At 36.5% G+C, this 25,266-nt stretch overlaps 4 protein-coding genes across 7 annotated transcripts; 3 read left to right on the top strand and 1 right to left on the bottom strand.

Moving 5' to 3' along the window:
* Positions 1–351: 351 nt before the first annotated feature.
* LOC108627983 (dymeclin) lies at positions 352–3,873 on the top strand. Of its 2 annotated transcripts, XM_018029613.2 has the most exons (12): positions 352–583; positions 840–1,143; positions 1,212–1,409; positions 1,508–1,752; positions 1,840–2,061; positions 2,145–2,320; positions 2,396–2,521; positions 2,597–2,710; positions 2,796–3,023; positions 3,083–3,265; positions 3,343–3,459; positions 3,536–3,873. In XM_018029613.2, the coding sequence occupies exons 2-12, from the start codon at positions 857–859 to the stop codon at positions 3,704–3,706; spliced, it is 2,067 nt and encodes a 688-aa protein (XP_017885102.1). In that variant the 5' UTR covers positions 352–583; positions 840–856; the 3' UTR covers positions 3,707–3,873. The 2 variants fall into 2 exon arrangements, with proteins under 2 accessions (XP_017885102.1, XP_017885103.1); XM_018029614.1 differs by lacking the exon at positions 352–583 and having other exon boundaries at positions 857–1,143; positions 2,796–3,011; positions 3,536–3,706.
* Positions 3,874–5,071: 1,198 nt separating this feature from the next.
* On the bottom strand, positions 5,072–18,549 carry Cals (calsyntenin 1). Its single transcript, XM_018029620.2, has 4 exons — positions 18,283–18,549; positions 13,228–13,507; positions 12,131–12,942; positions 5,072–12,003 (listed from the first exon to the last, which is right to left on the bottom strand). Exons 1-4 carry the CDS (start codon positions 18,386–18,388, stop codon positions 10,346–10,348), a joined length of 2,856 nt encoding a protein of 951 aa, XP_017885109.1. The 5' UTR covers positions 18,389–18,549; the 3' UTR covers positions 5,072–10,345.
* A 555-nt stretch (positions 18,550–19,104) lies between these two features.
* LOC108627999 (uncharacterized) lies at positions 19,105–22,489 on the top strand. The gene is made up of 3 exons (XM_026816141.1): positions 19,105–19,654; positions 19,771–20,566; positions 20,622–22,489. The coding sequence occupies exons 1-3, from the start codon at positions 19,637–19,639 to the stop codon at positions 21,824–21,826; spliced, it is 2,019 nt and encodes a 672-aa protein (XP_026671942.1). The 5' UTR covers positions 19,105–19,636; the 3' UTR covers positions 21,827–22,489.
* Positions 22,490–22,675: 186 nt separating this feature from the next.
* LOC108627984 (UPF0472 protein C16orf72 homolog) lies at positions 22,676–25,260 on the top strand. 3 transcript variants are annotated; one of them, XM_018029616.2, is made up of 6 exons: positions 22,676–22,888; positions 22,956–23,219; positions 23,493–23,564; positions 24,118–24,289; positions 24,498–24,643; positions 24,913–25,260. In XM_018029616.2, exons 2-6 carry the CDS (start codon positions 23,027–23,029, stop codon positions 25,053–25,055), a joined length of 726 nt encoding a protein of 241 aa, XP_017885105.1. In that variant the 5' UTR covers positions 22,676–22,888; positions 22,956–23,026; the 3' UTR covers positions 25,056–25,260. The 3 variants fall into 3 exon arrangements, with proteins under 3 accessions (XP_017885105.1, XP_017885106.1, XP_017885104.1); XM_018029617.2 differs by having other exon boundaries at positions 22,980–23,219; XM_018029615.2 differs by having other exon boundaries at positions 22,677–23,219.
* The last annotated feature ends 6 nt before the right edge of the window (positions 25,261–25,266 follow it).

Consider the following 25,266-nt stretch of genomic DNA (forward strand, 5'->3'; position numbering starts at 1 on the left):
AATATTAAGAATTTAAATTAAGACATAGATGTGAGTAGATAATACACATTATTTATTATTACAATAAAGTAATAATAATGATACATATTAAATAAAAAAGAACAATAAATCGCATACATGTATTCTATTTATTTGAATTTATCTAAAATTACCAAAATATAACTGAAATAAAAACTTTCTCGAGCTAGTTTTCACAGAAATGGATATTATTATTTTATAGAATAAAATTATTTTCATGAAATATTCAAGCTTGCCCAGTTATTTATCTTTTAAAAAAAAATGTCATTTTTTACTGGAGATGTAAATGAATGCGTATTAATTTAATGAAATGCGAAGATGGCGCTCATTTTGATTTATCTATATACATATTTGTACAGTGATTCGTTGACATGTGAAGAGGTTATATTTCTTCGGGTTTCTCATTCTATTCGCCTTATCTACGATCGCACTGAAAAAGTAGTTTAATGATAATCCTGACATGAAGAATACGTAGAGGAATAACAAGCGATAGTGCACGCAACAAAACCCCATTGTTAGGAGTTATTATTGAATTACTAAATTTCTATGACTGTGGATTGTCAAAGTATGTTATTGTACAGTGTTTTCATGGCTACTATAATGTTTTGTATGCTTTTTTCCCTTGCTAATACTAGCACGAGCTCGAATTCTCTTTCTGTCATAATTAGGAAATAATTTATAACAAATATCTTCAAGCTGTATAACATAAAACCATGTGGGATGACATGCATAAATTCGCGGATATATATTTTAAAATAAATACAAATACGTGTTCGAAGGAATCTGGAGATAAGAAACAGAAATGTATTTTTTATTTTCAGAAATCTAAAGCAAGGCAATGGGTGCAACGCCAAGTAGATACGATGATCTATCCAAGAATGTTCATTTGGAAAGATTTTGCGGGAAAAAGAGTATACTTCCAAATGATCCATTCTGGAATAATTTTTTATCTTATAACATAAGGCCACCTGTGACAAGAAATGACCAAATAGAATTAGATTCTCGCTTAGATTTTTCATGCCGACAGTTACTTGCAAATAATTTAAGTACTGGCAACTTGGGCAGCTTGATACAAGTTGCCCTTATACGTGCTAACAATTTACTTGCCCCGATGCAGAATCAAAAGTATGATACCTCTTGTTATATTATTTGAAAAACTGGAATTGATTTATATTTTATATTATGCATTGCAGAATCATATCAGCATGGCAAACGTACAATGCGCTCTTTGCAGTGAGATGTATATTAAAATATTTAATTGAAACAATCGGTGAAGAGGAGATGATAAAGCACATAGAAGCACCTCAGCTACCAACGCCGACAAGTTCATGTTACAGACTAGAAAATCTTTTCGAATCATTGGTTGACATTATAACTTTTGTGCCATTATGGTAAATAATTTTAAAACAGCCGATCAGATATTTTAACACCTCATTATCTGAAATATGTTTTACAATGAAATTCTGCATAAATAACTTTGTCCTAATAGCGAATTCACATATGTCGTTCACCTGGAGGCAATAAACTGTTTACTGGTGCTACTGTCCGTGCAGTTGTTCTCTCAAACAGCAGCTGAATACAGTTGCATCTACAGAATAGCGATGCACTCGCAGTCTAGTGAACATGCGTCAGCGATGGTATGCACACTGTTGCATAACTTTGTGCAGCAGGAACATGCTCCTCCTGGTATCCTTACACAGCAAGCAGGAGGGAGCATCGTTTTCAGTATAGCTGGTACATACACTAATAAATGATAATAGATTCCCTATTCCAGATCTAAATTGAATGCTCTATCAATTACATTATATGAAAACATTTCAGCCGGATTGTGGAATGTAATTACTATGGGCATAGGCAGGGGTAGCAGTTTAAAAAACGTGCAAGTTGCAAATAGTGGTATCTCCGAGGAAGAAGAACGAAAACGTGATACAGAAACACCTCTCGCTAGTCAATCATTATTACTATTATTGGTGCTGACCAATCATTGTACTGCAACTCAGAATCCCTATAGAAACGCACTTTTTACGTTCACAGATATGCAAGGCTAGTGAACTAGTTAATTATCATTTTTAATTTAATTTTCACATCGGCATTATATGTCAAAGGAATTGTTTATATTTTTACAGAGGAGTTTTCCACGATGCAAGGAAAAGGTGCATTTAGATTTAATTTGAATAAATTGTACAACACTATTTGTAAAATACCAAATACGGATGAAATCACATTATTATTATATATGCTGCTACATAGAAATCCAAATGTAAAGCAAGACATTATGAAGAGACCAGACATACAATTATTGGTAAATAAAATCTATTAATATGCTGATAAATTAAATTAAGGACTATTGTAAGATCATTTTTTATATTCTTCGTAGGTAACACCGATACTTCAAATATTATATCATGCTCCAAACAACACGTCACATCATATTTACATGTCTCTTATTATCCTACTAATTTTAAGCGAAGACGAAGTATTTAATAAAAGGATACACGAAATTGTAGGTGTCAAGAATTAATTCATTTTTCATTAGAAGGAATAAAAATTTTAAATAAACCGACAATAATTATTCCAGATGCTTAAAGGTGTGAGTTGGTATACGGAGAGATCGATAAGTGAAATATCTTTAGGAGGTCTCTTAATTCTTGTGGTGATAAGGACCATACAGTATAATATGTTTAAAATGAGGGTAAGATGTAAGAAAGCAATTGTAGAAGAATGTAAACATAAAAATAATTTTTATACAATTAATACGATAATTTTTAATGTTATAGGACAAATATCTTCATACGAATTGTTTAGCAGCTTTGGCAAACATGTCGGCACAGTTCACATCGTTACATCCGTACGTTAGTCAACGATTGCTAAGTTTGTTTGAAACTCTTGCAAAAAAGCATGCTAGATTAGAAGCAAAAATACGCACACAGCCTTCAGTCTCTTCCGATAGTACTACTGTCACAATCAATGGAACGACGGCGAACACAGATTTGGTAAAGTTTACAGTAAGGAATTTACGTTATATGATTCAAAAATAAATTTCTACGTGACGATTACATTTTAGATCCAAGATTTAACGATACTTGAAGAAGTTCTACGAATGGTACTAGAAATTTTGAATAGCTGTTTAACTCACAGGCTTGCACACAATCCAAATTTAATATATACCCTTTTATATAAAAAAGATATTTTTCAACCATTCAGAATGCATTCGGCCTTTCAAGACATCGTACAAAATATAGATTCTGTAAGTTTTTTAATAATGCTTACACATTACGTACTGTTTTTATTTATATAATAATGAATGAAAATTTGTTTTTTCAGGTCATAAATTTCTTCTCTTATAAATTGGAACAGAAAGAGCAATCGCAACTTGGCGTGAGCCAAGTATTAACTACGATTCAGCAAGGTACTAGCGAATGGCCCTGTGATCGTTTAAGGGTATGCTCTCCTTATATTTCAATGCCGTTAAAAATTTATTTTCATTGTGATTTATCGATGCATCTTTACGTTACAGAGATTTCCAGAATTAAAATTTAAATATGTAGAAGAAGAGCAGCCAGAAGAATTCTTCATTCCTTACGTATGGAGTGTTGTTTGCCAAAGTGCGCTCTTACATTGGAATGCGGAAAATATAAAATTATTTTCACCTCAGACTGGAGAACAAACAGCGATCATCGTCTGCTGATACTGAGATACGGGCTGCTGTGTGCAGTAAAATAAATACGAACTAAAGAATATCGAAAATCGGTATTACCTTGTCATGAAATGTTTATTTGATACAAAGAAAAAAATATATTATTTATTGTAAAGTTGAACAAAATAAGAAAAATAGAGATTAACTTAAACAACACATTTACATCGAAAATAGATTTGTCAGTACTTACGCCTTGATTAATATTTCATTTAGTCGTGTTTATATCGTTTTTCAAAAATTAGGATTAATCGAGTTTTCGAGTAATTGTAAAACTGGAATGTTCTTCAATTCTTTTTTAACATGCATGAGCCTAACTAAAGAGACACTCATGGTGCCAAAACGTGGATCAACCATGAATTATAGATAATACATTCATTGTACAGAAGCGAAATCAGATACAAGACGGTAAAATTTGTCATTAATAAGACTGGAGTTGTCTACTTCGTTATTTTATAAAAATCGCTTATTGAAGTATTTAAGCATAAGTGATAAGCATAGAATTGTTTAAATATTCAACTGGATCATTATAAGTTCACACCATGGGTAAGAGTGAAATATACATAAGAACATTTTATAACATTCCCCAAAGAATATGTATAAATACATTCACGTTTCCAGTTGAGTATTCACTGCGAAATGTATAATACCTTACAAATTACATTAACGAAATTATTCTTTCATTTAATCATAGAGTTAAACATAATTTCTTTCCGTGCTTGTAAAAGAAATAATTATTAAATAGCTCGCGGTATTACGTTCAAAATATTTCAAATTGAAATAGAAATGACTAATATAAAATAATTTGATTTCTTACGCATACATTTCATTGTATATTGTTATTTATATAATTGCAGAAATGTTTATTCCAATTTTACGTATCGAATTTAATTGTAAATACATGACATCTATTAAGCGCATGGAAAAAATATTAAGTTACAATTATTTATTTAGTTTAAAAAAAGGAATAATGTAGTGCATCTAATATCATTTGTATGCTCGTACAATTGAAGCCGTTAATGTTGGAAATGATTTTAATTTAATAATATCTATAAATATATAAAAATTAATAAAAATAAAAAATTCTGATATTTATAAAAGCCTCTTTTTATTTGATTAACCGTTTAATTCCAAAGGTACAAAATAAAAATGTTTATAAGAAACAAGATATACGTTTTAACAACATAATAGTTAAAGTGTAATTGTTTTAATTTGTGCGTAGAGGATTCTAATATGTGCAGAGCGTCCTATTTAAATAAATCATAATTTAATGAATCTGCTTATCCGTCGTAATTCAACAGGGGATAAATTAATACCAACTATCTTCCAGCCTATAGGACATATTAAAACAAATTTGCATAAATTTTTTTATACACAAACTTTAATTATTATATTCTTAGTCAATATTCTTGCAACATGTATAACTTTACATCGAAAGCTTTTCTACTTTTCCAATCTACGATGGTGCAATAAAAACTCACTATCAAATATAACAATTACCAGTATTGGATATCAAAAAAATTAATTTTTCATACAATTTTAATTGATTAAAATATTTATTTCGCAATTAGAATAAAGTTTAATAATCGCGACATTTATCCTACGCTCATCACTTCAGCAATTTTTTAATTTTAATAATCGGGAAGTATATTTTATTATTGATATCCCAACACTGACAATTATATATCGTGCACGTAAAGAATACAGGAAATAAAAATTGTATTCAATTCTAAAGCAGATACACGCGTGAACTGAATTCTAATGCGTCCTCTCGGCTGTGAAGCTAGTCTCTTCACTTTTCGAATGTACATCTTTATTAAACAAATACAGTTGACGTCTTAATATTATTTATAATATGTCGTTATAGATAGTATTTCACTTTTCCTAGCCTGTGCAGCGTGTATATGCGGCCGCGCGTGTAATCGTGTGTCCGTGTACGTGAACATGTTAAGTATGTACGCATGATTCGTGTTCAATGTATCCCTCGTGTACAATACTATTGCTAATAATTTTTCTCTTGTCGAACGATTTTCTCAGTTGCAGAATTAACAAGGTAATTTGACGTTTCTGTGCGCCGCGTGCAGACGCCCCAAATATTTAAATAATTGTCAGTGTGTCGCGTGATTTTTCTTCCACTTCATTTCTTCTTTTTTTTTAAATTAAAAGACTCGTGTTAATAATCCTTGGCTTATGCTTCGCGTCACCTTACGACTCTGAAACTGTGCTTAGCGTACAGATATAGTATTCAGTATTAATAATTAAATTCCTTAACGGTACTATATCGTTACTTAATCTTATTAGTTAACACACAATCAATCTGCGACGGGAGGGAATTTAGTCGGTCCGCAACGTCCTGTTCACGGCCTAGCTATATAGTCAATATTGTTAATTATTTAATTCATTACAACATCATCGTAGTATTGGAATTTCATGTCCCTTTATTTTTTCTCCTTTTCCGCATATTATTGAACGCTGTAGTTCATTTTACGTGACAAACACGTACCTATGCGCATAATTTCCGTTACCGTTTCTCTTTTCTCTTTTCTCTTCTTCTTCTTCCTCTTCTTCCTTCCTTCTCTTTTGCCTTATCGAGGGTAAACGTACGAATTAGAGGCGAGAGCGTAGTACTTATGTATATGTAACTTGCCGTGCGCCCAAGTGCTCTAACAAATTCGGAACCAAGCGTTTCATTCGAGAAGTAAGATTGGCGGTCTTCAACGTCAATTGACTCTTTTAATGGATCGCGAATAATTGCTCCTAGATTGTCGCAGCTTGGACCGATGTAAAATTGAAAATATTCTGCAGACTATTTAGGCGAACGGTACGTGTAAATGTCGAAGAGTATGTATATTTATTATACGTAAACATACATACACGGATACATGTGCATATGTATACGTACGCTAGCTGCCTACAAAATACAATAGTACATTACAAATTCATACCATTTTTTTCTGTAATCCTTCTTTTCTCTTTTATTTCCTCGTCTCTTAAATCATTTGCAAACAGCTTAGATATATTTTTATGTATAATAATATATATTATATAATAGTATCATCTAGTTGGTTTTGTTTTGCATAGTTTCTTCTTATTTTCCTTTTTCCCTTTTCTCTCTCTCTCTCTCTTTCGCGCACTTTCTTTCTCTCTCTCTCTCTCCATACAATTAATATAATTAAGTACATCTTTAGAGCAGGCGATATACACCTAAAGTTACAGTGAAGAGTAAAACCGAACCAGCGTCCTTTAATCCATAAGCTACGATCAGGCAAAAATGGTGAAAATTGCAATTTTCACAACTCTGGCACAAAACGCACACTTTTTGATGCCTGTCGTTTACTTCGGCGTCGACCGATTTCAATAAAATGTCCCATGCTTCTATTTAACTGATGTAAATCTTAAAAGTGTATAAATTAACTTAATTTTCATTAAAAGTCCGAGTGAAAAAGTTGAGACGAGCTACAGGTCTTCGAAATTGTTTTCGCACGTTATTCATTAATCTAGTTCACCTGACTTCTCAATAAAACTCGGTTGGTTTGGTCCGATTTGAAAAAATTTATTCAGTTTTAAATAGCGTCGGTTCAGCTCTGCTATTCACTGTAGGTTGCAACGGTGTCGTTCTTCCATGCGAAATACTTCTTCTGGCTCGCTAGCGGGCGAGAGTGTCTTCTCTCTGATATACATAGGTATTATCTTGCTCCAAATGTGGCTCGTTAGACCGGGTGACAAAAGAATGCTCCCTTCCTGCGCCTCAGCCGTCGGCAGATGCCCTTGCCGAGGACTTCCGACGCAGGATGTACCGCGACCTCAAATTCGCGCGCTCCTAATGCTTCGTAAGCCAGCATTTAATTCTTTGTGCAGCTGTCAGATTTTATGCTTATGTCGTGTAAAAGATTCAAGAAAGGGTTCCGTATTGTGCGATCGAAGAAGGAATCGGTCAATCGAATTTACTTCTTTTTTTTTATCAAGTCTGTCTTTCTTTTCCTATTATGTTTCATGAAAAATCTCATGATCACCAATGAGTACGTGCATATGTATAGAATGTCGAATCCCGTGAAACGAACAGAATTCATTGTTTCCCGAATAGGATCATACTCCCGAGTATTACATTATGCATAAGTGAGATGCGTCAGATCAGTATATTCGAGATTAACTCAATCGCGGTTGCAACGAAACGAAAGTGTTGAACCAGACGACAGATTTAGAATTCGTAATTGGCGCAATGATTGGCCTGCTCATGCGGGCCTTGCGAATAAACAATAGAGCGCAAACATGAGCGCTCTTACAAAAGAAAAGAAAAAGAAATAATAATAACAATTAAAGAAATAATCAGCGTGTCCTATTTTCCTTTCGCCGTTTTCTCTCTCATCGTTAAATCGACGCGTTTCTCGTTCGTTCCATTGATCAGATCGTTTTAAACGGTGAAATGCGTAAAGATAACGCGTGTATCTTCGCCCGGACATGACAACAAACGAAACAATCCGTTCGATAAAATAAAAAGCTCGATGAAAACAAGTCGCGGTTATGGCAAGTAACATCACGATAGCGAGTTGCAATGTAGGAGCTCTTTACGAAAAGTTTTCAAACTTCCGACAAATCTCTTATAAAAATGATATGATATGCTCGTTGGAAAAATAAATTGTTCATATAGTTTCTATGAATATAGATATCCGTACACAAACTTTCAGTACTAAATATTCGATCGGTCGGTATAACTCTAAATACATAGATACATATACAAGATCCTCTCATTACTTCGTAGCGAGTATCGATGCGCAGTTTGCTTATGAGATCATTCGTCAATAATTAATATACCCTGCGGATCATTGCACATATGAGGCATGCATTCGATGACAAGCGAGCTACGCGCCAAGGACCACTGTCCACTTTTCATTTTCGGTAAACGATGCCCGAACCGCGTCGTCAACGAATGTAAAATACTTTGTCTACGCGTCTGTTTCTTATCAGCTACGCCACTATAACAGTTAATGTTTTAAAATATCAACAACAGCGGAGTAGTTGCTATGCGAGAAGTCCTCGAACGGCACGCCTAACATGCGAGATATACTGATAGGAAATCAGTTGAACTGTTCGCTATTAAAATATAGAGTAGAATTCAACACATTAGTTCGCGTAAAGGCACATAAAAATCAGTTTCCCTATGAAACGATTGCACACGATAATTATTTAAAGAAATAACAAACTATTCCCTTTTCATTAGTCGAATCGCTGCGCATTATTCTCCGCGGTTACTCCCCCCGTTTAGACGAACCGAGTTCCTCACCACAGAATAATGATCGGACGCTGTATGTATACGTAAGTACACATTTCTTTTCTTCCGTGCACATATTACATGTACCTCATAATCTGTATACGCGATGAACTTGCATATACAAATCTATATGCATGCGCACACATGTATACGGATATGATATAATACCGTACTTAATGGTGAAGCACTATCATAAAGATGCGCGGCAATGTCCTTACTAAGAGCTAAGAGTTTTTCTTTTTAGATTGATTAGGAAGGAACGTTGTGCAAATTATATTAGAGATTTTTTTTACTTAACAAATAAAATGGAAAATTGGGCAAGTATCATACGATGGCCTAGGCTCAGCCCGACTTCATGCGTTACCGGTTAAAAATACACTTTTACCATTCGTCGAATTATTAACATAACAGATTAATTCACTATTTTGAACACCTAATAATCGAACATGAAAGACGTTATCGTTACGAGACAAAATATACACACGTCTGTATTTATGAGATCAAATATCGTGTTAAAAACCTTAGAAAACAAGGACGAATACGTTCAATTAGATAAGGTTGCGTTATCGGGCTGTCCTGCGTACAAAAGGAAATTCTAATCGAACATAATAGCGAATACAGTCAGCGTTAGTAAAAATTCGTAACAAACAGTAGAATAGAATAAAATAGAATAAAAGGAGGAGAAGATGATAATATTAAGAGTATAAAAGAAATTCCCTCGTCCTTCCATTACTGATAAAGAAAATAATAATAGTAATAATAATACGTAGTTGCTGCAATAATAATATTTAGTAATAATAATTAGCGGTAATGAGTGTAAAATATAAATTAATTGTTTCCAATTATACCTTGGAAATTATCGTCTTACCTTGGTAAGCTCCATCGGTAAAATTAAGTATCCTCCATATGTATCTTTTATCTATTAACATCAGTGGCGTGTTGTAGATAGAAAGAGTTTCAACTATTCGATAAAGCGTCCCGCACTCTCTTACAAATTTTGCTGGCTTTTAAGGAGAGTACTAACTAGTTGGTGCATTAACATTTTACTTGATACCAATATGTCCTGCTCATCATCTATGGGGACGGATATAATACGACGCTTTCGCATTTATATATAGGAATATCGGATCGATTACCGAAAATATCGAGATGATCTTTAAAAGACGCATTTAACTCGATGGATATTAGAATAGGATATAGAGCGGCATACAATGCGTACGCGTTACGAAGCGTCATAAGAAAAGAAACAATAACGATCGTTTGGAACGGGAGATATACATTTATGAGAGAGAAACAATATGAGTTAGTACTCCACTTAATCACCATACGAAGAAGGGGGATGGTGAATGCAGAAGGATAGTAATTTAAAAACCACGATGATCCCATTCCAATTCATGAGGCGAGGTGTGACGGCGATGTCGGCCGTTGCTCAGTTCGCAGTCGTTCTCGCAATCGGAGCTGTCTAAATCATCGTCTCTGTACGAGCCGTCCTCCGAGTCTGAGCTACCCGAATCGTCAACGTCCTCGTCTCTCTGGCTTTGATGATGGGGATCGTGCTCTGTGAGCCTCTCCATTGGATTAACGGTAATAGCGAGCGCGGAATCGTCCCAAGCCATTTCGGTCTCTGCAGCCAACTCATCCCCGGCGGACGGTCGCCTCTTCGCGGCACCTCTGACCCTTGCAGCTCCGACCACCGCCATCAGAAGCAAGAAACAGATACAGGCAGCGGCCACGATCGTAACTGCGTGGCTGCCGCTAGCAGTGCCGATGCTTCTGTTACCCTCGCGGAGGGCAGCTGTCGCGTATTCCTCGGGCAAATCCGCGTGATGAGGGGACAGTTGAACGTGACCGGGAGCTGGCTCTAGAATTCTAGCTATCGGTGGTTCGTCGGGAGTGGAGTGAGGAAGGACGGTGGTCTTTTCTTTCGGGTGAATAACCGCGAGAGTCTGCACGTATTCGTTGCTGGCAAAACGGCCGCTAAGCTCGGAGCAGGTCAATTTGAACACGCGATCGAGATAATAAGCTGGCTTACGATTCGTGTACATTATGAGGCGTATCAATTGCTGATAATTGTAGGGCGTGTCAGCGCCTGAAAGAACGACACCATCGCGATCTACGCGCGCGGAGATAGAACGGTATCTACGGAGAGCATCACCCGGCAACCCTAAGCTTTCATGGTCGGGATTAAGACTCGGGTAAACGCTGACCGCGCATGCATCTAATCTGGCAGCGGAACCGGCAGTGACTCGAGCGTCCGGGAATACGGCAACACCGAGACGGAAATCCGCGTATTCCCTGGCTACGTAGCCGGTGCCGTTCACTGTAATTCCTGGACGGGGAGGTGGCAAAACAGTTACATACGATTGAACAGTTGGTACCGGAAGCGGATTGTTCTCGCTACCTTCGCACACGATCGTTGTCTCTAAACGGAAATTACGTCGGCCCGGAGTCGGGAATCGTCTCGAGTTAGAATAACCGATACGACGGAGAAGAGTTTCGACGTTCGTGCGATTATCTCCGTCGATTCGTACCTCAGTTAAGTCAGAATTGGTGAGCAATTGGGTTCCTGGTTGTAGCAAATCCATCGATGGCACGTGAATACCTTCTTGGCAACGACGCAAGCAAGATAGCACATCCGGCTTTTCGTTTCGCCCAACTAGGACTGACAGTCCAGCCAGATAGCCGCGGAAATGATGTTTCGTTTTATTGTCGGATCCTTGCCAGCATGCACCGACGACGAGAGTCGTATTAACGCCCTTCGCGGGATGCAACGGCCAGTCGTCGATCACTTCGGGATTCTTTTCGTCTGTGCGCCATTCCTCTCCGTCAACGTACAAAGTAACGTGGGGGAAGTCGACTTGCACGGCGTAATGATGCCACTTGTCGTCGCACACTTGAGTAAGTTTCCAACGCCATTCGGCAGGCCGGAAGATATTAGGATCACCCTCTGAGAAGTCGCGTCTAAGTAGCAAAATCAGTCTGCAGTTTCTGATGAAAAGAGCGTAATGATGTCTATTCATCTCTGCAAATCAAATAATTGATCGTTTAATGATACAGATTCAAAAAATCTCAGAAGTTTGAAAATTAAACTGTAGCTTTCAAACTTCCACGCGATACTGCATATTAAAGGAAATCGATTGTCGACTCACTATGGTCATCGGCAGCGCACAAGATATGTTCTTTAACGTGGGGATCTTGTCTAGGACGAGGTCGATGTTTTACCCAAACTCCGATCGTGAATTTTTGTGCCAAGCTGTGCTCGAGAACATCGCTGGGTACAATGGCAGCGGAATCGACCCCGTCGAATTCGAAAATTTCGTCCGCTTCCCTACCCTCGTCGCGGGACAAAGATGCCGTCCAGGAAGTCGTAGGCCCGGGAGTCGGCAACAGATCTACGCTGTCACGAGACGCGCCGCACAATTTGCGTTGGCTACGAACGCCGTATGTGTCGCGATCGCAACCTTTCCCGATATGGTCTGTTGCAAGAGTCAAGGTGGCTCGAACGTTACGCAATATACAAGGAGCATCGCAAAGATCCAATCTGGCGGAGGGAAGTAACGGTTGAGAACCGACACCTGCGGCGTAGTCGACCCTCTCTGGGATTCCTCTCCAGCCGGGTGCACAGACGCGATTGACTTTGACAGTGACCATAGCTGGTGCAGATTGTTTCATACCGCAGTCATACGCGACCACGCTCAGAATGTAATTATGGGATCGTTCATAATCCAATGGCTCGGTATTGCGAATGGCTCCCTCATTGTCGATGATGAACGGTTGGTCGGCTGTTAAAATTTCATACTTGCATACGTCGCCGAATTTCGGAGTGCAATCTCTGTCGGACGCTTCAACACGGACAACTTCTTCGTATAGGCGACCCTCATCCACGGTGCTGACATAGGCCGGTTGTAGAAACTGTGGCGCGTACTCGTTTACGTCCACCACGGTAATATGCACCGTGGCGCTAGAATTAGATAGATGTAATTCATTAACATCTTCTTCAATGTATAACTAATTCCCATACATAATAATAATAGTCTCTATGTTAAATCATAGCAAAGTCGAAGCAAGATAAAAGTAGTGAACGATGACTCGTTATTTGAGAGTATTAACCGAACCATAAACCGATTCGTATTAGATTTTGGAATTTAATCGGGACACGTCCTCAATATATCAGGTTGAATAAAAGCTAGAACGAGTTATGTACGTTCATCATGAAATGTCGGACGGTATTGAATGCACTTCATACTTTTCCGATAGCGATCCATTGCAGCCAACGGCTTCGATATCAAACTTGTAGTTGCGCCGTTTCTCACAGTTGAGAAGTCGCAAAGCTCTCAGCTCTGCCATTCCTTTCTCTTTCAAAACAATCTCGAAGGGCGCTTCCCCATGGTGTTTATTCGCGATACGGAAGGAGCAAACTTTGGCACCAACAGCTCGTATCTGTGGCGTGACCTCGACCAGAGTTTCATTTTCCTTCACCAGGCCGTGGTATCCGCTTTCTGGACTGTCCAAATCCAATCGTGGTGCTGAGGAAGAGAACCAGTAAAATGTAGTTTAAAATAAATCATGTATAGATGTAAGTTTTAAAATTAACTAAATACATTTTTAAGCGACATGAATAAAGTATCTTCGTCGCGATTTATGGAATTGATATCTCGATTAATAAGTTTGAAAGAAAATATTCTAATAATCATATACATCGTTTATTTACATATGAACGAGATTATCGTAAAAAATAGGGCAAGGCGTGCAAGAATAACTTCTTTCGAAGTGGAAATATCGTAGAACGCGGCACAATTTCGCAATTTCACTTCCTGGGATTTTTTCTTCTCTCGTTCGAAAAAGAAATAACGGTCTACAAAAATAGACTGGGAGCTTTGTAGAGAGCTAGTCACCTCAAGCTCGGACAATGCAAGATGCGTTAATTAAAATTTCAAGTTGATTTAAACTGAACTCGCCGATTATTTTGAATCATTATACAGACACAAATTACGCGAACGTTCATTATCTCTGCCTTAGTAGAACAAGCGCGGAAATTTATAATTCGCCGAGTTTATTACAAGTAGGTCATTATTTCTCGAGTACTAATTAATAGTACTGACGCCCCTATTTTTTTTATTAATTATTATGCAAAAGACTCGTTGCTAACAAAATAACATTTATTACATTTCGTTTGAAATGAATGACAAATGCTTGTCACATAAGAAAATTGTTACGCGCTGCTCGAATCTTTTATTTTCACAGTCGACGACCATGTCGACGACGAACGTCCGAAAAATCGAACGAGAGCGATTTTTCTATTCCGAGCTTTGATAGAGCCGCAATACCCATTTGCATGGTAAAAGTCAAGTCCTGAATAACTAAAATCGAATATTTTCAAATTCCATGCATAATACTTTGGGCTAAAGGAAAAACTTCTATGAAAGGAAAAAATTTCAAAAGACAAGAGAATGCTCTTAATTATTTGCGATATCTATTTGATAATATACCTAAATTTTTGGACCAGTTTCTCATTTTAAACTATTTACGACAGTTTATAAGACATAAGTTGGAAAAAGACGAGGAATAAATCAAAGAAAATCAATTTTAGACACGTCGATATTATTGATGCCTCGAAGGGAACTATGTATTTCAATGAAATTGGACCAAAGAATGATCCAGTGAATCAAACATACTGCCGTTCATTGACAACCGATAAGTTCGACACCATTTTCAACGTGGAACAACGATTCTTGACCGTTACTCTGTTCCATATCGGTGTTTCACGTTACATCGTTCTGCGAAATAAGAGATGACAATTACTATTTAAGGATGTATTGGCTATACAGTCAATCCCAAAAGTTTATGTACCTTAGAAAAACGCATTTCCTATAATTAAAAAGAAATCAGACGTCGAAAGAACAACGCTAATTATAAATAGCTACGTGCTAAAAAGTATAAAAGGAAATATCCAATTAAGTATTGACGCTGACGAAACTTCTTTTTTTCAAACTTGCGAAAAATGCTTGAAATAAAAGTGGTTTTCCTTCTAACTTCGATATTTAACGAGTTACGTATGATTATTTGGCATTTTATTGATGTTGACAAAATCCGACCATCCCAGCGTCGAAACGGCGAACTTTTGGAAAAAAATTTCGTTTTTCCTCAATAATTCCTAAACCCTTGGAGATATGGGAAAAATGCATAGGACCTTTCTTGCAGAGGACGACGAGATCTACAATTTCCATGTAAAAATATTTCGCTAGCGTCAATAGTTAACGAGTAATTTGCAAAAAACTGTTTTTTCGTTTTTCGTCAATAACTCGTTAAATATTAATGCTAGCGAAATATTTTTACATGGAAATTATAGATCTCGACGTCCTCTACAAGAAAGGTCATATGCAATTTTCTCGTAGGACCAACGGTTTGGGAGTTATTGGCGAAAAACGAAAATTTCGCAAAATCTGAAGGGGTACCTCTTGGAAAAATCTCGGAAAAATCGAAAATTTTTGTTGTTGTTTATTATTAGCAATGTTCTTCCGACGTCTGACTTCTTTTTAAAAAATGCGTTTCTAAAGTGCATAAACTTATGGGATTGACTGTATAGCCAATACACCCTTAAGGCTAAAAGCTGTTGTGTGTGCTTTAGTTATAACGATTCTGTTCCTAGTGATTCTCGTAACACAATGCAAAATTAAATTAGAACCGAGTATATCCGATAATATTCTGTGAGCATAATTCAATTAAAAATGTAGATCGAAATTTGTGTATATGCAGCCTCTTCCCATTTGCAGGAAAATTTAATTTGTAGGTTCATTAGGTATACGTGCAGACGTATGCTATATACCATGTACGTATATCTAACATTGGGCGAATCTCATTAATTTAGATTAATATAATAATTAATATGGTAAGTTTTTACTTTGCCGAATGTAATTTATAAATAAATCGTTGAAATTACTGTGTATAAGTCTTTACTTGCTACTGGACTGCATCTGCAGTTTTTAATTTGCTGACAGTGTAATAATTCTGTTATGTATCAATAATATGATGACGAGAATCACGGAGGATAAGATCCCTTATAGCTCATGTTAAATGAAGCATCTGACCAGCGTTGCACGAAATGTATGTATGAATATTCTAAAATGAATGATAATTGTGTAAATTTCCAGTATCAAGTAAATATATTACGTATGACGATGACACTATTTGAATAAATTGAAAGGTAGTCCTGACAAAAACGTGGAATATCAATTTAACAAAATGTATCTTCAAACTTTAATGATCCACAAGAGAATAATGAGTACTACTTAGGAATTAATGCTTCAGGGAACTGTAATTTCTTCAGCTACTATTTTGTTTGATACAGTTTGATAGAAACAGAAACTCAATGGGAAGTTAGTTTAGTGAGATATTTCATAAACACGAGTCTAATATCTCACGGTTCTCAATCTACTCGGGAAGTTCCAACGAAATCGGCAACATTTCACGTGACTTTCCTTTCTAAAGTGTTAAATTGAAGGAAACTTTTGACACTTAGCACCTTGCCTTTGCGATCGGAACTTTCAGTCTTCCAGCTGTGGGTATACAATATATGGGGTAATTTAAACATTAATAGATAATTAAATAATTCGCTCTTTAATTAACTCACTTAAATTAACGGCGAAGAGTATTGATATAGTTAATAAAAAATTAAGATAGTTCGTTTCAGTTTCCGGAATATCGATTCGAGTAGCATACATGAAATATGTATGTGTTTAAATACTTCTCTTATTTCCGTCTGACTACGAAGCTTCATTTTACATACACGAGCGCGTCTTCAATTACATAGAACTGTATACTTTATACATTCCAATTGAGAATATTATATTCTTGTGTAAACAGTTTTCGTATAGATTTACCAATGATCAATAATGAAATGGATGTTATCGATTGAACGTATTATAAAGCGTGCTCAAGATGAATCGTCGCTTCAGAAAACGTTTTGATTCAATTTCGCTTCAAATAGGATTTCATTTCTCTCACAATTAAACAATAACGTTGATAAAAGTGGGATGAACCGCATTATTCGAAGAGTGCCTATTAACGGGTTGAATTGTTTTTAATGATTGGGTATACGTAAATCGAGAGGCGGAATATAATTCAGGCAAAAAAAATTAAAGCACTAACTGTGCATATCGAACACTGATATGTTAATGCTTCGTGTTAAGCAAGGTACTTTATAAAACACGATATATACAATACATTATCGAGGAAGTACATGAAAAATTAGTATATAAAATTCTTATTATGACATAACAAATACTGGTTAATCCGGAAAATGACAATGTAAAGAGATTTGTACAGCGGAAGTTAATATTTATTAAATCATATCCCAACACGAAGTCAAATTATAATTTGTCATACATTTACATTTTATAAAGAAATAGAGCTTGTCCTTAATGGAACGTATTAATGTTTGGTATTCTTGCAAAAATCGAATACTTTTGGAGGTATTTGAGGATTTATTTTTATTCGATTATTAAAGGAAGACTTGACAAAATTTAATAAAAAGGTGTTTAATATCAAATTTTATTTTCACACAGTAAATAAATGTATAAATACAGCATCACGTTTTTACTTTAAACGAAAACAAAATAAATTACGAACTGCGAGATAAAATAAAATTTTAGTAACTGCGGATTGAACAACATATTTTATGTTACAACCTGTGGATGTATTTAATTGAATATGCTAACATTGACGTATCAGGAGATAATTGTTTTTCTAACACAGAAAAATAATCGATCTCGTTGCAGCGAAATATTTATACAAATCAGATTACGGTAAGTGAACACGATAATGTATGATGCATGTGTCACAGCATCGTAAAACAGAAATTACTTCATCTTCCTGACTATAATCGAGACCGAGATTTGGACGCGAGCGGGTCTGATCTGATTCACATCTATTTTGTTATCTTAAAGCGTGACTAATGCTGTCATAAGGGGGATCCAAACACACTCTCGCACTTAATATATTTAAAGCATTATGCAGTCTTCCGAGTTGATAATAGATCGGATGCGATTTTAAAACATGTATCAAAACACCGATTGGGGCTAGTCAATGAATTCGCCATAACAGTTTCGGTGACTGCAGGTGCTCTCGAAAGGACAATTATTGCACCTGCAGTGAACCGTTCGACAAGTTACGCGGCTTAAAGCGTTAAGTGGCTCGACGAAAGGTGCAAAATCAATTAATTATGAACAATTCTTCGATGGGAGAGGCATCGTTTACAGAGATCAGACGAATGTAGGGCACGAGAAAAGAGAAATGAAATCACCTCCATGATTGTTGAAGGAGCTCGATGTCGACTCGAGGGCTGGGATGCTCGCGTGGGAGAGACCGATGGTCAATCCGAAAACCACGGTAATAGCCGCCAGTAGCATTTTCTCTGCCTCCTGTTCCCAGGATACTCCGATTTATCAGTTCTACGGCCGACGACACTCGACTTATCACTCGCAAGAACTCGCTTTTTTAAAAGAGCATCGCCGTCTACTGCACGACTCGCTTGCGACACCACGCACAATCGCGAAGTCAATATTTGAGCAGAATATCGATTCGCCAGAAAACGTAGTGTCGATTCTCGTCGCCAGTTGCCGCGCAGGCACCACGCTTCGAGATTGAATTATACTATATACAATGTGTCACAAATCCCAAATGCGGATGAACCAGGTAATGAATATTAGGCTACGGATAATTGCACCATAAAAATTCAAACAAATCATTAATTCCCTTTTTACCAAGAATGTTACATTGTAAACTGTGGTGTGTTTATTGTAAAACGAATATCTGATCTTGCTCAGCGTTCATGTTCTTCATTGGCTATTCAGAATTAGTTCACAAAAGCTCATCTTTCCCTATTGTGTGCATAACATATAAGAAGATGATTGCGCACACATTATAAAGACAAAGCGATGACACTTTTATATCAAACATGGTCAGGTCCACGTAATATATGCTCTAAGATGTATATTAAACAAATCCAGGAAATTAAAATATATATAGTGCTTCTTCAGCTACTAGGGTTGGCAATGAAGAGTAGTCTTTTGGCAATACTGCATAAAGTACCACACCTGTACATTCCACCACAATCCATGCACAGATGCACTACCCACTACCATGGGCATAGACATGAATGAATTGACAAGGACGTGAACGCTGTAATCTATGCTTTATAAAGGTGGTTAAAAAGGACAGGACAGAACTTATGGACAGAAGGGGACAGATGTATAAAATTCATTGGAATTCCCTACCGGGGATTTCCGTTTGTAAGTGGAGACTATTATTAAAACCGCGCACTATAATGCGCAGTTAGAATACTACAATCGGCAGTGCTTGTGCCGCTTGTGCTGACGTCCAGTTCAACCATTTGCGCATTACTTTTATTGCAGTGTATATAAAAGTTGTAAAATTCGTCATCGTTCGTGTCTTACTTTTATTGTAGGCTCGCAAAATTTGTTATTATTTCATGTAACAATAGAAAGTAAGAAAAATTCTTTACCTTGCTTGTTCCCTCAACATTTTTGTAAACGTATGTAATGTTTCGCAGTTGCGAAACTGTTCATGGAAATAAGATAATTTTTTGATACATATAAAAAAGTATTGTTTAATTGACCCCGCAAATAGCTGACAACATGTCTAGTTCTCAATGGGTAAGTCTTATTTACTACTTATTATAATATTTCCATTGTAGATATTTGTGATTACATAAGAGTTTTATATATGGATTTATATATCAATTTTAATTCATCTTCCTTTTTTCATGCAGGATCAAATGTTACAAGTAGCTAAAATGCAACAACAGGAGTATTATGAACTTTTGCCAGAATGGACAAAGTACGAAAAAGATGAATATACGTATTTAAAGCAAAACATTGGATTTGCGCTCTTCGGTCCTCCTTCAGAAAGTACAGAAAGTACAGAATCTAACGTTTTATTAAATGCGGACACAGTAATTGAAAATGATAATATTATTAATGCATTTCATTACAAAGAAGAAGCACAGACGGTCATAGACACAGTATATGATAAGGTAGTTGAATTCGGAGATGGAGCTCTAGAAGAATCGTACATTTATTATGGATTAATTTTTAACGTAGCCATATATCCACCAATTCCTAATTTGGATGAAAAAAAGGATATTAGTAAGGATGGAAAAATAAAAGCAATAGATCAAGGTACCAAAAAAGAAGTACCAGAGAGTGAAAACGTAGAAGTAAATATGTGTTCGGCCCCAATTTTTAAAATATTGAGGTCTAAAGACGGTGTATGGTATATTGATACACATGGAAGAGTATATAAATCTTGGATGGATTATAAAGAAAATAATACTTTACCAAAGTGCACTATGGTCCTTCCGATGAATGGTTGTTATAAAGCTGATTGTAGTTGTGCAGTGACTGAAGATAGTTCAACAGTATGGTTAGAAATACTAGACTCACCGGCATGTAGTACAACATCAACTGTTCTTCAGGTCACAGATACGGGCACAAGCGTAATAGGAATGATTGGACTTGGTTTAACTGTTGCAAGTATTTTTACACCCGCTGCACCTGTGGCAATAGGTAATTATAAAAGAAAAATATAATTAAAATCATATTAACGTTGTTGCAACTGCAGGTGCATTGGCCGCTACCGGAGTAAGTGGTGTATGGGCAACAGGGAGAGCAGTGCACAACTTGGTAGACAGAAGTACTCACGAAGAAAGCATCAATATAACAAATAGGAGTGCATTTTGTTCGTGGTTGACTATAACTGGTGGTGCCCTTGGTTTGGCGGCGGCTGGAGGAAATGCTGTTCTCAACAAAATCGTACAAAGTGGTAATGTTGTAGGCAAGGGTCCTCAAGTGGTACATGATGTATTATTGCTGAGTAATTTGGGTGTTAATGGTTTTGGTTTGGGATATCAAGTATATTCTATGTATCAACATTATCAAGAAGGAGGAGAAATTCGAGTGATTGATGTATTGTCTTTGACCACTCATGTTTTATTCTTTGGTAACGCGGTCATGAATATGAAATTTGCTGGAGATCTCATTGAATCAACTCAGGGTAAAATTGTAGATGATTTTAGAAACGACATACGTGGAAAGAATCTCCGCAAACAATTTAATCGCGTAAAGCGTAATGCTGCTGCAAATAATGTAGATAAGATGGGTGAAAATGCTGAAGTCATACGTTATATTAACAATAAATATGAGTTGCGACTGGCAAACGGCATAAGCCCAAGTAACAATGCTCTTAATAACAATATAATATTGTTTGACAATGGCGTAATAAAAGTTTGCGGCTATTCTTTACTAGATCCTCTTAAATTTGTGTCCTGGCTAATTAAGCTTGATTTGCATCGTAGAACCTATTCCAGTGCACCTTTGACTAGTAGAGACGATGGCGAAGCTGGTGGTATGGCTTCCAAATTGAAAGATTTGTTGTTGACATTATTATCGAATTTTTCACAGAATCATAGAAATATAAGTCTGCCTAACATAGATGAATTTGATTCTACTTTCGAGGACATGAAGTACATGAAAAATGGAATAGTTGTTTTTAACTTAATATTTAAAATAGCTACTGCTTTGATAGAACATAAAGTAGAGTTTAAAGAATATATAGTTAAGGCAGTTCACTTTATTTGGTGTTACGTAAAAGAAAGCGTGAGAACAAACGGTTTAACTGTAATTTTTTCTATTGATAATGAAGAGATACAAAGAGCGTTGCAGAAAATACTACAAAACATCCTCGATCATTTAGATGCTGTAGAAGAGAGACTAATGCCGGCTTTTGAAACATACGTACATAAATATTTAGAAACTTTTTTTTCTTAACATTGTGGTGTTTATAAATAATCTTTTATATGGAAACTGTTATTAACTGAAACTTCATGTAATTATAAATATGTAACGAATATACAAACACACCGATTTTTAATTACGTACATATCAATGTTAAGATATACCGTAGGTAGAAAAGGGAGAAGCACAATCAGAATACAATTGTACAATGAATTTCCGCCAATATTTCTTATATCGAATATGCAATAATGTTAAAAACTTATACGCTTTTTAATGAAAGTATCTAATAATTTAGATTGTAAAAGATCACAGAAATAATCGTCAAATAATATTTTCTTATAGATATATATGCGATAAAAATAATGTGTATATTATAATCATATGATTAATTCATAATATATTTCTATATAACAACATGTTATGTACATGTTACTCGAATATCGTTCCAATTTTAATATTTTACCTTGTACTACTGCTGAAGTAAGTACATTACTAAACGATATTGAACTCACATGCTTTTGTAAATTAATGTTAATAAGTAGACATAATATAAAACTCGTATGAAGAAATTATTTATATAAGAAATTTGTTTAAACTGAGAATGACTGCAATATTGGAATTGACGTAGAAGTGATGTTAAAAATTTATATGGGTTAAGAAAAAATTAATGTGTTAATAAATACTTTAGAGTTCGTATTTTGCTATGTAATTTTTACATATTAAAATGAAATAAATAAAGGATTATCACAAAGATTGAATTGGTAGAATCTCTTCCCTATCGATAGGAAAGAAATTTTGCAATAGCACGTATACGAAGTATCATACTTCGATGACCAGAGCGCAGTAGTGACTCCCAGGGATCAGTGCGTCGTCGCAGTTCGGTCGAGGGGTGAAAAGGGTAAGGGATTTACCTATGTATGTATCGTTGGGTTAGTTCGTTCTCCGTAGCTGCCAATTCGTATTTCGTGTTTCGTTGCGCGTGAGATTCGTGCGGTCCTCGAGCGAGGCACATCGTAATGGCCGCGACCTGACTCGGGCAGTGTGCATGCGAGCTACCGTGTTCGCGTTACGTGAAGCAGACGAACGGAATAGAAGGTAGAGTAAGGCGTACAGGAACGACGGGAAGAGTTGCAGGACGGAATTTAGGGTTACTCGATTTCAGTGCGTATCGTGAGTGCGTGTGTAGGTGGGCGAGGCGTGAGCTCGCAACAAGAGTCTCGAGGACAACGAGTCATGAGCGAGGATCGGAGCGAAGAGGATCCTTTAATGGACCTGTGGTACAGCAACTGGGAGCAACAATGCGTCGAGGCGTTAGAGACAGAGCCGGATTATGAAACGCAATTGCACAACGAAAAGGAACTGTATTCTCAGCAGATGTGGACGAGTTTTCAGACGACAGCGTCGGCCATCGCCCAGCTGTACAAAGGCGAGTTAATTCAACGATAATATTGGAAATCGTTCGTATCATTCTTCAATTAGTCCTTAGCCGAGAGCTAAGCGGGGCCACGAGCAGCGAGATGTCTGTGCTACTCGGTGTAGTTACCATTTTGCGTGACATCCATTTTGTGCGACGTACATACATGCAAGCGGATACGCTACTGTTCTCGCTTTTCGTTCGCTTCGATACCCCTTTTTTCACCACATATGCATATCGATCTGATCGTCTAACCAGTTCCGTTTCGGTTTTGCTATTTTACAGATCGTACGCAGGGTGTCTCTCTATGGCTACCCTTCCAGACTGCTGCAGGCACCGTCACATCGTTGTACAAAGGTGCGTACACTTCTTTAGTCTCTCTTGTCAACAATGTCCAAGCAAGATAAATCTTAGCCCTATCCTCCTCTAACGCTCTCATTCTTTCCTCACAATACCATTCTTTCTCCGTCGTGTTTTTCCTCCTCTTTATCCTCACTCACGTTATTCGGTCATCTTTCTGCAGCCGTCAGTCATACGCACATACACGCGCATACACATGAGCAATGCGTCTCTGCATATACGTGTGCGTCAGACCGCTTTGCACAGCTGACCAAAGCTGAAGGTCAGCTGTTAATTGACGCAAACTTTTTGGGCTATTACGAATATATTAATAGAAAACAAGAGTAAATTCCAGCTATTCTCGGACGATTAGATCACTTTCCTGAATGATAGCGGAATTTATATGAAATTATTAAGTTATTAACGATTCGATTTGTTTTGTTAACGTGACTTAGGTACATTTCCTGACTGACGTTTATTCAGCAGAGTCATTTCTTTTTTGAATCAAACATCCCTTTTGTGTACTATTTAGTATATTTTTGACTAGCTTGTTTAATACGAATTTCGACAGATTCAATGGACAGCATGCGTCGATGCAGTGAACTAGGCATAGAAATGGGTCGGCAAAAACGTAGTAAAGAAATAATGAATTGGGCTAGGAAAAAACGGCGTATGATTCGTAGGGAAGACCTATTAGCGTATCTTGCTGGGAAACCGCCACCACCTCGACCACATTCGCACAGGTAAACACTTCATTTGTCTTTTCATTAAATACTGTGTGTTTTCGGTAGCCCTTTTATAAAATAATTTCAGAATGTAGTATAAAACATAAAAGTATGGTACTTCGTTCTAGAAAGATATCCAAAATTTGTTTGTATTACTGTATTGATGTGCCCATTTCTTATGAATGCAAGTAATAGAAGCATAAAACAAATGTGACCGAATTTACAGAAGTTCACCTAAGCCGAGGATGATGGTATGTGGATCATCTCCATCAGAAACATCAACACCAAACATGGTTGTTGCACCAACACCAATTCCTGGGACTGAGCCTGATCCTGAATTGCATACATTTAGGGAAGCAATCGCATTATCTGGTAAGATTTACTCTAATAATGTACGTTATTTCTTTTGTATACTAACACTTGAAGACTTTAGTAAAAATGGTACATATATATTTGTTTGAAATGGAAGATTTAAATATAGATAAAGCAATTTATGTAGCAAAAAGAGATACAAACATTTCTCTATTAAATTACATGTTTCATCGTTTGTATTCCTTTTCTTGTGAGCTTGTCGAATGATAGTTTTTTAAGTAACCAAAGACTGTTAATCGAAGATTGTTAATTTGTTTATTTTCATGTAGGTTCACCGATGTCTAGGCGTACTGGAAGGCAAGCCGAATTGTCGGCATTCATTAGTAGCGAATTCGCTCGGCATCATAAACGGCCTGCTTCGCATGACGTGGATATGGGATCTCCCACGCACAAACGTTCGCGTTTCATGTAACAGCGCGCGATGTGTAAAGTAGCTTCACTCCCTTGTTCCCCATTAATTAATCAATTGACAAATTAATTATTTACGGTCCAACTCCCCTACATAGTTCCCGATTAAACGTAATCATCTCGAGAAAAATGGCAGTGGTTTATATTGCCATGTAAAACACGTTCGTATATTTCAAATAATCAGTATGAAGCATCAAATTTCGTCAGTTTTGTTT

The sequence above is a fragment of the Ceratina calcarata genome, unplaced genomic scaffold (assembly GCF_001652005.2).
Source record: "Ceratina calcarata isolate Rehan_Ccalc_2016 unplaced genomic scaffold, ASM165200v1 scaffold49.2, whole genome shotgun sequence".
NCBI lineage: Eukaryota > Metazoa > Arthropoda > Insecta > Hymenoptera > Apidae > Ceratina > Ceratina calcarata.